General features: G+C 43.7%; 1 protein-coding gene across 1 annotated transcript; it reads right to left on the reverse strand.

The window, feature by feature from the left end:
• Positions 1-407: 407 nt before the first annotated feature.
• TCEAL1 (transcription elongation factor A like 1) lies at positions 408-2378 on the reverse strand. Its single transcript, XM_040999673.1, has 2 exons — positions 2305-2378; positions 408-1508 (listed from the first exon to the last, which is right to left on the reverse strand). The coding sequence occupies exon 2, from the start codon at positions 1477-1479 to the stop codon at positions 997-999; it is 483 nt and encodes a 160-aa protein (XP_040855607.1). The 5' UTR covers positions 1480-1508; positions 2305-2378; the 3' UTR covers positions 408-996.
• Between the last annotated feature and the right edge of the window lie 10864 nt (positions 2379-13242).

Genomic DNA, 13242 nt, shown 5'->3' on the forward strand with positions numbered 1-13242 from the left:
AGACTCAGTTCAGCTGTGGCCGACCAGAGTGCAGAATAGTGAGCCTCGCACCTTGAATACCGCAGCACATTTTCCGCAACCAGAACCAGGGAAAGAAGCAGGATCCAGTAAAAGCAACTGGGCATACCAGGTATGGCTAGTACTGAGAATACAGTAAGCCAGGAATAGAAGGTAGCACTGGTTTGGAATGTCACCAGAGAAACTTGATGAACCCACTTGAGACCACTTCAGAAAGCATCCCATAGTTTGTGGATTGGGGTCCGTCATGTGAAGGTGGGGGAGTAGAAGACACAATTTACACATTTTCACAGCAGTATGCTAAGGAAGGTATTAAATGGGAAAAATGTGTATTAATTTTTGTTTGCATTTCTAAGAGAGGCAGAGGAAACACAGGATTCACTTTTTGCTTTTTAAAGTTCTGACAAGTATTTATTAAGTGCCACAGTTATTATAAGCTGATTAAATAATTTTCAAAATTGTTTGTTTTCATTATACTGTTCATCTTGAATAAACAGAATATGTTCACTTTGAACAAAATAAAAAATTCATATAGAGCAATTTTAAGAATTAGAATGACCTATGCCACTGCACACGTTGCCACTGTTAAGTCTTTGAAGTACATACTTTTTGCTTTTTCTCTGCATATTAATATATAAATAAACTTTTTTTTTAAAAAAAATGGGTACTATATATAACTCTGGAAAATTCCTTTTTCTCACTTCACAGCATGTCATGCACATCTTTCATGCAAATGAGTGGAGCTTGGATTTCAGGGAGAAAAGAAAAACAATTTTATGCCAGTTTAAGTTGCTGGATGCCTAAATACAAATGCGCAAAAAAAAAAAAAAAAGTGATGAAAATTACAATTAGGAAGGTTGGGAAAGACATGTAAGAAAACACAACCAGAATGTTCCGGGGGGTTGGCAGGGGAGGCGGGGTTGGGTAGAGGGGCAACACTGTTCTCTCAGGCATTAAGAGAAGTGTAGGTTGAACACATTAAATGGGGTAGGGGCGGCTGCGTTTCGCCTTCCAATGCATAATCATCAATTTGTTCCTCACTCTTTTCATCTCTTCCATGTCGTCGGCCGCTTGGATCATCTCCTCGTTGCTTAGATTTCGGCCGTGTATGTCCCCTCTAAACTGTGGGCGAGAACGAGCCAGCCTTTCTTTGAAACTTCCTTCTTCGAGCTTGTGTTTGCCCACTCCACAGGGAGGCTGCTCCATGGGAGGGCGCTCCGCCAACAGGTCCTTGGCAGATAGGCGCTCTTGCCGAGGGCGCTCAGCACACAGCAGCAGCTCGGGCAGCAGCTCGGGCAGCAGCTCCTCGGGGAAGAACTCCTCCTCAGAGGACTGCTCCTCAGAAGACTGCTCCTCCTCGAGATCCGTCCTCTCGGGAGGGGGCTCCACAGGAGGCTCCTCCACTTGGGGCCGCGGCACGCTCGGCGCCAGTTCTTCCTTCCCTTGGCATGGTTTTTCCATGCTGAGAATTTTCTTCTCCGGTGGTTATTCTGAGGAAACGAAAAACGCAGAAGCAGTGTCACGGTAACTGGAGCCACATAACCAGCTCAGCCAGGGTGGCTAGGGGTAGAGCCGCCCTGACTGGGCGCCGCGATCGGCCGACGCTCGCTTCCCGACCGCCCCTCCTTTCCCGCAAGCCCACCATTTTTCCCGGCACGCCTTGCGGCAGGCCGCTCCCGCAGCCCGAGGGGGCGGGGCAGCGGCCGGAGCAGGCCGCGCGTTTGGCTTTCCTCCCTGGCAGCTGGGTCCAGGCCCGCAGACCAGCCCTTTCCAGACGCGGTGTGTTCACAGATACCCCCTCCTCAAGATGTCCCGCACACAAGACGCCACAGGAGGTTGGGGGCGGGGAGGCGGGCCTGAGCGACACAAGTCCCCCAACCCCCGCCACACACACACATACACACACACCCACCCCGGGTTCTGGGTGTTGCCGCCACCCCCACCAGACTACACTCTCCTCCGAGAGACCCCCGTAGCAAGGTTCGTCCTCCGCACCCCCACCTCTCCACCCCACCAAGCTGGTCACTTTTACTCAGGCGAGAAATGGAAGCGAACGGTTACTTAGAAACTATTTCCAAGGGTCTACACCTTCCTCCCAGGCGGGGTTCCTCTCATTTCCCAGCTACCACCCTCTTCCCCCTCCCCCGAAGACCACCATTTTCTGCACCCAAACTCGGGGGCGGGGCTGGAGCAGAGGGAGAGGCCTGAACGCTGCCATCCCTATCTGATTCCGGGAAATGCAAGGCAGTACACGAAAGCCGATTTGAGAGGATCGATAGAACTTACTTCCTTCTGCTCTCGAGCAAAGGGTAATAAGACGGTGTCTGGACAGGCAGAGAGGACCAGGACGAGAGGGACTTGGGCAGGCACAGGCGCCTGGTCACGTGAGGGCTGCGCGTCACTGCCGAGCTCGGATCCCCTCTTAGCACTTTGACCGGTGGCGACTGTGCGCAGCAACCTGCTTGAATCTGACCCTCAACACACCTCTTTGTATTTGCTTTTTCTGCTTGCCAGGGACGTCAGCATCTAAGACTTACTGCATCTTCCTCTCCGCCTCTTCCCCCATGCCACGTTTCCCCCCTCCCTCCTGTCCCCAGCCATTGAAAACTCCAGATTGCCCCTGCAGTTCCAGTCTGGCACTGAAATTTGACTTTTGTTGCTTTCCCAAATCAAAATTATATTCTCACATCCCAGTACTCTCAGTTTTAATCCAAATCTTTAACTCCATCATTTCCACCTAGGATCAATTGATATGTTCTCAGATTTTGTCACTTTTCATTAGGAGACAATCATTCCTTGACATAATATTTTGGTTGTTTGTTTTTGAACCCTCAGATCTATGTTACAAATGGAAACTCCTGTCTGAATTACTAGTCATTCAGTTATAGATTTGTAGAAGAAGTTTATAAAGCCAAGTTTATAAAGTTTACAAATGAGAAAATATTAATATTCATAAACCAAAACTATAGTCATTCATGCATAAATTATCCAGAAATCTTTTAAAAAGATTTATTTATTTATTTGAAGGAGAGAGAGACAAGAGACAGAGATTTTTCTATTGACTTATTCACTCCCCTGATGGCCACAAGAGCCACAGTTCAGCCTGGGGAGGGAAGAGCCTATTCCAGGTCTCCTTGTTTTTCCAGGCACAATAGCAGGGGGCCCTATCAGAGGTGGAGCAGCTGGGACTTTAGTAGGTGCCCATATGCGATGTCAATACTGCAGGAAGCAGCTTTATTTATTATGCCAAAGAACCGGCAAGAAATCTTGTATATTATACACAATGAGAAACTCCCTGAGGGAAACAAAGCATGACATTTCTCTTTTTCTTGCTGACTCACTGTGTCTTGCTCATTCTTGCCATGTTGCTAGAGTCATATATGTATGTATATATATGTGTGTGTACATGTAAATAAATTTATATATATGTGCCAACTAGTTCATATATACAATCATTTGATAGCTATTCATACTCAAAGAAAAAAACATTTTATTGGGCTTCTAAATCCTTGTCCCATCACCTCTTGGTGCTTCTGGGTAAGAAAATTTATATTAATTCATGAAATCATGAATTCATGAAATCACAGTTACTGGTCCTCAAAAATGGTTGCAGTCAAGTGAGCATTCAGTATTAAAATTGTGCTAATCACAATTTTAATCACACACTGAGTAGCAGAATTAAAATCATAGTAACATTCACATATTATTGCAAATACTGTATATTTGGGTAGCTAACCGTGTTTTATGATCTTCAACTTCATGCCTGTAGCTTATCTACTTTCCTCAGCCTAGATGCTATTTTCTCATGCAGGATTTTGTTTCTTCCACAGAAATCACCTCTTTTCTCTGTGTGCTTTATATTTTCAGGAAAAATGGCCATCAAATTCTATGAGCATCCTGGAATTGTTCTTGTTTTAAAGAGATTTATTTATTTTTATTTGACAGGCAGAGTTAAAGAAGAAGCATAGACAGACTTCCACCTGCTGATTCACTCCCTAAATGGCTGCTTGTCCAGACCTGGGCCTGTCCGAAGCCTGGAGCTTCTTTCTGTATGTTTATAATTGTTATAATAAGTTTATTTTTAATGATGTTTACATAGTTAAGGATTTATGCCCATATGGATCACTGATTAGGGTGGGGAGAATCAACGAATGGGGGAAAGTGGATGAGGCAGCTGTTTCCAATCTTTTATTTTTCATGTATGTGGGGGAAAATGGGGAGAGAAGAGGAGAGGGCTGCTCCCAGCAGCCAAACTGCATTACTAGCCTGGGATGAGCGACAGCCACCTCATATCATGTCAGGGTCCTCAATGTGGAGCATGTTCCGAGGGTACTGCTAAAGTGGTTCTCATAGTTCTGAGATGCTGTTGATGTCATGGCTCCAAGGATGAGGAAATCCTTCCAAGGTCCATTGGCTGACAGTCCACCTCAGAGTTTCAATTTGCCCAGATACTTGCTGTTAAAACTTGTCTAGGAGAGCTCTCCAATTTATTCTGCCCTCCATGGTATTAGACATCCTCTGCAGGCCTGAGTGAACTAGTTGTCATGTCCCCCATATGCATCTCGGCATGCTGTCCACTGTATCATCTTGAATAACTGGGGAGACTTAGTTCTGACACATGCCACTGTCATATCACAGATCTTATAATTTTCCCTGTAGATGGAGTTTTGAATCCAGTAGTTTAGACTCTGTCTGCTGGTGTGCCCACATCTGTCCCCCACATATCTTTAAAAAGAAAAAAAGTAACTCTACTGGCACACTGGTATAGTTAACACAAATTTGGCATTAACCAGGCCCAGGATGCCTGCCAGCTATTAGCTACCTTTTTCCCAGCAATGTAACACTTGCCTTGATACAATCAACCTAGACAGTTGCCTACAGGTAGGGTCCAGGAGCTTCTTCTGGGTCTGCCATGTGGGCACAGGGTCCCAAGGCTTTATACCATCTTCTGCTGCTTTTCCAGGCCATAAATAGGGAGCTGGATTGAAAGTGGAGCCACTGGAACTTGAACCAGTATCCATATGGGATCCAGCATTACAGGTGGAGTGTTATGTCACAGCACTTGCCTTAGTTGTTGGTTTTTGTTTTGTAAGTCCACGGTGTTTAAATAAGATCCCAAGCAGAAATTCATATGTGAAAATTCTCATGTTAAGAAATTTTTTGTTACTTTTCTCTGGCATCTCATTTACTTACATGTTGAGATAGTAGGTAGACAAATACTACTTTAACTGTTTTCCCCATAACTTTTTATTATATTTTTCAGCTTTTCTGTGAAGTGTATCATTAAATAACATGTTTCACTTTAAAAAATTCTCTAAGCATTGGTTTCTTTTTCATATGGCATCTTTCATAGAGAAATCCAATTTTGTCTATTTCTTTACTTTTACCCTAATAACCTGTGATGGAAAACTCAGTATTCTAAGACATCCTGTCAAAATATCAGATGGTTTTAATCATTCAGAATTTTTTTTTCTTGGAAAGGCAGATTTACAGAGAAAAGGAGAGACAGAGAAAGAACTGTCCGCTGCTTAACTTTGCAGGTGACTGCAACAGTTGGAGCTGAGCCAATCTGAAGCCAGGAGCCAGGAGATTCTTCCAGATCTCCCACATGGGTGCAGTATCCCAAGGCTTTGGGCCATCCTCGATTACTTTCCCAGGCCACCATCAGGGACCTGGTTGCGAAGTGGAGCTTCTGGCACATGAACTGATGCAGACATGGAATCCTGGTCCTTGCAAGGTGAGGATTTAGCCACTGAACCATCGTGCAGTGACCAAACCTTGCCAAATTCCTAAGCACCATAAGCCCGCTGTAATTCTTTGATTATGGGGAATAAGAAACACTACATTTAACTGGGGCAGCAAAAATGGGAGACATGGGGAAGGCACGGTGTTATAATAGGCTAATCCTTGGCTTGCAGTGCTGGCATTTCATGTGGGTGCTGGTTTGAATCCAGGTGCTCCACTTCTTATCTAGCTGCTTGCTAATGGCCTGGGAAAATAGCAAAGGACATCCCAAGTGCTTGAGTCCCTGCACACATGTGGGAGATTCAGAAGTTCCTGGCTCCTGGCTTTGGTTGCAGCCATTTGGAGAGCAAGCAAATAGATAGATGGAAGATCTCTCTGTCTCTTCTCTCTGTAAATCTGCCTTTCCAAAAAAAAGGTAAATCTTTAAAAAAAAAAAAAAGAAGATTAAAAAAATTGGAGACACATGTATTGTCTAACTTTTCATCCTTTGCTTACAGTGTCTTCATTACTGAGGTTTTCTAAGAAGTCTCAAAATTAGATATGAATTTCATCAATTATATGATATTGTTTTTTTTCAAAGACTAGAGGTGCCAGTGTTGTAGTACAGCAATTTAGGCACAACACTAGCTTCCTACATGGAACTGGTTTGTGTCCTGGGTGCTCTGTTTCTCATTCAGTATAGGTTATGAGACTCTTCTGGCTACACATATGCACACTCACACACTTCTGGGATCTTTGCATTGTTTTTAAAGGTATATTTGTTTGTTTGAAAGACAGAGTTACACAGAGAGGGCTACACAGAGAAGGAAAAGAGGCTTTCTATCTGCTGGTTCAATCCCCAGATGACCATGATAGCTGGACTCTTCCAGGCTGAAGCCAAGAGCCAGGAGCTTCATCTGTGTCTCCTGTGTGGGTGTCAGGGGAACCCAAGTACTTGGACCATCTTCTACTGCCTTCTCAGAATCATTAACAGGGAGCTGGATCACAAACAGAGCAGCTGGCATACACAGTGCTCATATGAGATGCTGATGTGCAGGTAGTGGCTTAACTTGCCACATTGCTGGCGCTACCTACTGATATCTTAATTGGAATTATACTGAATATTCTGATCAACCTAGGGAGAAAATGCCACTTTGACAACATTAAATCCTTTTACATGTGACCTTGGTATCATTCTTCATTTATGTAGGTCTTTCATAATTACTGCCAGTGAATTGAGTAAACGAGTATTCACATATTCCTTAAATTTTTTTCCCTGAATTATTTCATACTTGTTGATACCATTGCAAATAGTACTTACAATTTTTGTCATCTAGAAGTTTATTTAAATAGAAGATATATACTTGATTTTTTAAGATTTATTTTTTGAAATGAAGAGTTACAGGGAAAGGGAGAAACAGAGAGACATATCTTCCACCATCAGAATCATTCTGGGGCCCGGCAGCGTGGCCTAGCAGCTAAAGTCCTCGCCTTGAATGCCCCGGGATCCCATATGGGCACTGGTTCTAATCCTGGCAGCTCCACTTCCTATCCAGCTCCTTGCTTGTGGTCTGGGAAAGCAGTCAAGGACGGCCCAAAGCTTTGAGACCCTGCACCTGTGTGGGATACCCGGAAGAAGTTCCTGGATCCTGGCTTCAGATCGGCATAGCATCGACCGTTGCGCTCTCTTGGGGAGTGAATCATTGGACAGAAGATCTTCCTCTCTGTCTCTCCTCCTCTCTGTATATCTGACTTTGTAATAAATAAATAAATCTTAAAAAAAAAAAAAGAATCATTCTGCAAATGGTCATAACATCCAGGATTGGGCCAGGTCAAAGCCAGCACCCAGTAGCTTTCCCTGGCCTCCACCATGGGTAAAGGGACCCAAGAACTTGGACCATCTTCCACTGCTTTCCCAGGTCATTAACCAGGGAGCTTCTGGGAAATGGAGCACTGTGACTTGAGTGGGATGCCCTTGTTGCACACAGCAACTTAATTTCCTACACCATGTAAGAACAGTTTTATTTCTTCCAGTCTCATCTACATGCCTTTTTTACACTAACCAGGATTTCTAGTACCTTGATGTAGAACAGCTGTGAGCAGACAACCTGCATAGCCTCTGATGACAGCAGGAAAGCATTCAGTCTGACATTCCCAAGTACAATGTCAGCTGTAGTTTTTCCACAGCTGAAATTTCCTTGATAGTCATAATTTCCTGAGGTTTGGTCATAATGAGTATTGTCTTTTTTATTAAATGATTATTTTGTATGTTTTCAGGTGGTTATATTTGTCTCCTTTATGATATTAATATATTGAATTATGTTAGCATTCAAATGCTCAGCTGGTTTTGCACTTATTAAATAAATCTTGGTTGCAGTAAATAATAGTTGTTATGTATTATTGGATTCAGGTTTGTAAAGAATTTTTGCCAAGGTGCCAGCACAGTGGCATAAAGCTAATCCTCAGCCTATGGCACCAGCATCCTATACGGGTGTTTGTGTTGCTGCTGCTCCACTTTTGACCCAGCTTTCCTGGAAAAGCAAGCGATAGCCCAATTTCTTGGGCCCTTGCACTCACGTGGGAGACCTGGAGGAAGTTACTGGCTCCTAGCCTTTGATCAACCCAGGTCTGAATGTTGAAGCCATTTGCAGAGTAACCCACTGTGGATGGAAAGATCTCTCTCTCTCTCTCTCTCTCTCTGTAAAACTAAATTTCGAGTAAAGTAAATTAAAAAAAGAAAAAAGAATTTTTCTGCTATACTCATGAGGTATATAGATTTCTTATCTTAATGATTTATTTATTTATTTGATTGACAGAGTGATAGAGAGAGATGAAGAGAGAGAAAATTTTCCATGCTTTGGTTCACTCCTAAAGTGATCCTGAGCCAGGCCAAAGCCAGGAGCCAGGAACTCCTTCCAAGTTTCCCACAGGGGTGGCAGGAACACAAATACTTGAGCCAGCATCTGCTGTTTCCCAGGATCATTATCACAGAGCAGAATCAGAAGCAGAGCAGCCAGGACTTGATCTGGCGCCCAGCATGCCTATGTGGAATGCAGGTGTCAGAAGTAGTGGCGTAACTTGTTTTGTCACAATGTCCAGTCCAAGCATATAGATTTTTTTAGTGGAATCAAGGCAATTTTGGACCCATTTTATGCAGAGAATTTCCTCTACTTTCTAAGAGGATAAAATTTTCTATGACTAAGTATTTGTTAGAATTCACTAGTGGAAACATCTGAGCCTGGAGTTTTCGTGGAAGGTTTTAATACCAAAGAAAAAAAATTTTTTTTTTTTTTTTTTTTGCTTTTTACTGATATGGGCAGTGGCATGCTGGGTCTAGCTTGTTCTAACTAGTGGGTTGGATTGTTACCATCTCTTAACCAAATCCACATTTAGTGATGACGCATCAATAGATCAAAATGAGCTGTGATTTACACAATAGAAATTAGATACCCTATGAATCAGGGCTCCTTTTATGGCTCAACATCTTTATTTTCTTCCAGAAACTTAGTGGTTAAACACCACTCTAAGTTTTTTATTTATTTCTTAAGTGAGCTCTATAATTTGTGTCTTTAAAGAATTTTGAACACTGTGTTATCAAGTGTGTTGGGGTAAAGATGTTCACAATATTCCTATGCTGTCCTTTAGCTGTTTGGAGAATCCATAATGATGACCTTTTTATTCTTTTATAAGAGCTTTATTGGATATCATTCAGATAACGTGCAGTTCAGCTTATGAAAACAAATATGCAAGTGGACTTCAAAAAGTACAGAAAAAATGGCATTAAAATACAAAGATGTAAATATTATTTCTTAACATAAGTTACATCAAGTTCAAGATGCTTTTTATAAGGATTTTATTTATTTTTATTGCAAAGGCAGATCTACAGAGAGAAGGAGATACAGAAAGATCATCCATCTGCTAGTTCACTCTCCAAGTGGCTGCAATGACCAGAGTTGAGCCAATCTGAAGCCAGAAGCCAGGAGCTTCCTCTGGGTCTCTCATGTGAGTGCACGGTCCCAAGGCTTTGGGTCATCCTTGACTGCTTTCCCAGGCCACAAGCAGTGAGCTGGAAGGGAAGTGGAGCAACCAGGACAGGAGCCAGCACCCATATAGAATCCTGGCACAGGTAAGGTGAGGATTTAGCTACTACGGTATTAGGCCAGGCCCTCAAGATGCTTTTATAAGTTATGATATCAAGCCAGTCTAACCCTGAATAACTGAGGGCCCTTAATCATGTCAACCCATTTTTTTTTTACAGTATTAACTGAAGAAAAGTAGATGGCATTTAAGTTAAAAAAAAATTATTTTATTTATTTAAAAGACAGAGTTTCAGTGGCAGAGAGGAAGAGATTTTCCATTGGTTGGTGTACTTCACAAATGGCTGCAGGGACCAGGGCTTGGCCAGGTAGAAGGCAGGAGTCAAGAGCTTCATCCCGGCCTACTACCTGGGTGCAGGGGCCCAAGCACAGGAGCCCTCCTCTGCTGCTCTCCCAGGCATAGAAGCAGGAAGTTGGATCAGAAGCAAAACAGCCAGAAGTCAAGATGGTGCCCATAAGGAATGCTGACATTGCTCTGCCACAAAACTGCCTGCCCCTTAAAGTTTTTTTTTTTAATTAGGATACATGAAGTCAGAAGGAGCAAAACAAGGACTTTAAGGATGCCTAATGTTTTCTCATCAAGACTGTTAGAAAATTGCCTTCAGTGAGAGAAATGAGCAGGAACCTTGTCATGCTGAAGAAGGACTTTGATGAATGTCTTCTAGGCATTTTTGTGCAAGAGTCATAAAAATGGTAATGGTTGTTATCGTGTGTTGGCCCTCTAGCAAGTCAACAGGCGAAATGATTTGCTCATCCCAAAAAAGCAGTTGCTGTGAACTTTGTTCCTGATCCGGCTGTTTTTGCTTTGACTGAGCCATTTCTACCTCTTGGTAACAATCATTTGCATTGGGCCTGGGGTGATAGCCTAATGGATAAAGTCCTGGGGCCTTGCATACACCAGGATCTCAAATGCCACCTAGTTCATATCTGGCAGCTCCACTTCCCATACAGCTCTCTTTGGCCTGGGAAAGCAGTAGAGGGTAGCCCCAAACCTTTGGAACTTGCACCCACACAGGAAACCCAGAAGTTTCTGGGTCCTGGTTCCTGATTCCAGATCAGCTCAGCTCTGGCCATTGCAGCCACTTGGGGAGTGAACCAGTGGATGGGAGATCTTTGTCTCTCCTTCTCTCTGTAAATCTGACTTCCCCTACCCCAAAAAATCTTTAAAAAGTAATATTATTTTATAAAACAATTTTGGGGCCTGGCACATAGCCTAGTAGCTAAATTCTTGCCTTGTAATTGCTGGGTTCCCATATGGGCACCAGTTTTTGTCCTGGTTGTTTCACTTCACTTCCCTTCCAGCTCCTTGCCTCTGGCCTAAGAAAGTCATGGAGGACGGCTCAAAGCCTTGGGACCCTGCACCTATGTGGAGACCAGGAAGAAGCTCCAGGCTCCTGGCTTCGGATTGGCTCAGCTCTGGCTGTTGCGACCACTTGGGGAGTGAACAAATAGATGGAAGATCTCTTTCTCTCCTTTCTGTAAATCTACCTTTCCAATAAAAAGAAATAAATCTTAAAAAAAGGAAACAGTTGTTTGCATTGTACTATATCTTCAAGATCATACATTAAAGTCGTTTACTTCCTGTTGAAATTCCTCTAGGAAATGTTTCAAAATCTTGATCCCCACCAGGTTAGAATTTCATCAGCATCTCTGCTCTTGTCTTCAGCTATCTGGGCGGAACAGTTTTGGTTCTCATTAACTGAAAGTTTTATTCCACTTTAATTCAGTGAAAATGTTACCTAGGACAAGTTTCTATTCTCATCCTAACATTATTTCTGTTTCTAAAATATTTAAGTATTTTTCATTTATTTGTAGAGAGAGGAGAGAGAGTGAAAGGGAATCTTTCATCCACTGATTCACAGTTCAGATGCTTGCAACAGCTGGGGCAGCATCAGGCCAAAGTCAGGAGACTAAAATGCAACAGGTGGCTTAATACGGGAGCCCTAAAGGAAACAGGTGGCTTAACCCATAGTGTCATAACACACTCTCCTGAAGCTTATATATATATATGTGTGTGTGTGTGTGTGTGTATATCTATCTATATCTATAAACAAATATATATTTATACAAATAAATATTCATATTTATAGAGATATATATTTGAGATATTTTTTATTTGGGTTAGTATTAGGGTAGTGTTCATTTTTTCATCTATTTTTGAAGGGTAGACTTTTTCTTTAAAGTTTTGGTAGAAGGGATAGCCTTGTGGCCCAGTGAGTTAAACACTGGGCCACAAGGCCCAGCATCCTATATGAGCTCCACAAAGCCAGCATCCTATATGAGCTCCATTTTGAGTCCTGGCTGCCTTACTTCTGATCTAGTTATCTGCCAGATGGAGTTTCAGGCTCCTGGCTTTTACCTGGCCCAACCCCAACCTTTGGGCCATTTGGGGAATGAATCAGCAGGTGAAAGATCTCTCTCTTTTTGTCTCTCCCTCACTGTAACTCCAATTTTCAAATCAATTAGTTATTTAAAACAAAGTTTGGTAGAATAAACCATTGATCTGTGCCTGGATTTTCTCTCTCTCTCTCTCTCTCTCTCTCTGTGTGTGTATGTTGTAGCTCTGCCCTGTCTGCTCTGCCCCCATCCCAATTCACGATCTCCAGTGGGAATGGTAATCCAGCAGGGGAGCCCTCCACATTCCCCCTACCATCTTTTCCCCTTCCCCTCCACCCCGGGTCTTGCGTGTGCTGGTTTGGTGCCACGGCCTGGTCTGGCATGGCCTGCCTCATCTCAGCTTTTGCCAGTGGGTGCTGTAGCCTGGCCTGGTCCGACCCACCCCCAATTCCAGCTCAGGTTGGTGGGGGCTACAGCCTAGCCCAGCCCAGCTGGCACCCAGTCTAAGCCCTTGTGTGTACTGGTGTGTGTTGCGACCAAACCCAACCTGACCCACACTCCATTCTGGTGCTCGGATTTGCTGGTGGGTGATGTGAACTGTCGCTGCCTGGTTTGCCCCTGCCCTATGCCATATGTATGCCACTGGGTACCATTCCCTGGCCTGATCTGGGCTGCTCCCTATTGTGGCTCTTGTGCTCATCTTCATGGACTGTGTCCTGACAGACAAGTTTCCCAGGTTTCTCCATCAGAACCTCTCCCAGTGCCAGATCTTGTGCACATGGGTGGGTCCATGGGCCAGCCCTACTCAGTCCACCTTCTGTCCTAGCAGGAACAATAACCTTTCCTGACCGGCCTTCAACCCATTCAGGTTATTGTTGGGTGTTACAGCCCAGTCTAGCCTAGTCCACACGCAGACACAGCTCACACCTGGCTCAGCAGGGGCAAAAACCTAACCTAGCCTGTCATGCACCTACCATGGTCTTCATGAGCATCAGTAGGTGCTGGAGTCTAGCTCAGCCTGGCACACTCAGCCCCAGTCCACACTTGTGCCTAGGTACATTGCAGC

The sequence above is a fragment of the Ochotona curzoniae genome, unplaced genomic scaffold (assembly GCF_017591425.1).
Source record: "Ochotona curzoniae isolate NIBS_2020 unplaced genomic scaffold, NIBS_Ocur_1.0 scaffold_1852, whole genome shotgun sequence".
NCBI classification, from domain to species: Eukaryota; Metazoa; Chordata; class Mammalia; order Lagomorpha; family Ochotonidae; genus Ochotona; species Ochotona curzoniae.

Coding starts and splice junctions, on each gene's coding strand:
- TCEAL1 (XM_040999673.1), bottom strand. CDS start 1,479: ATGGAAAAACCATGCCAAGGGAAGGAAGAACTGGCGCCGAGCGTGCCG.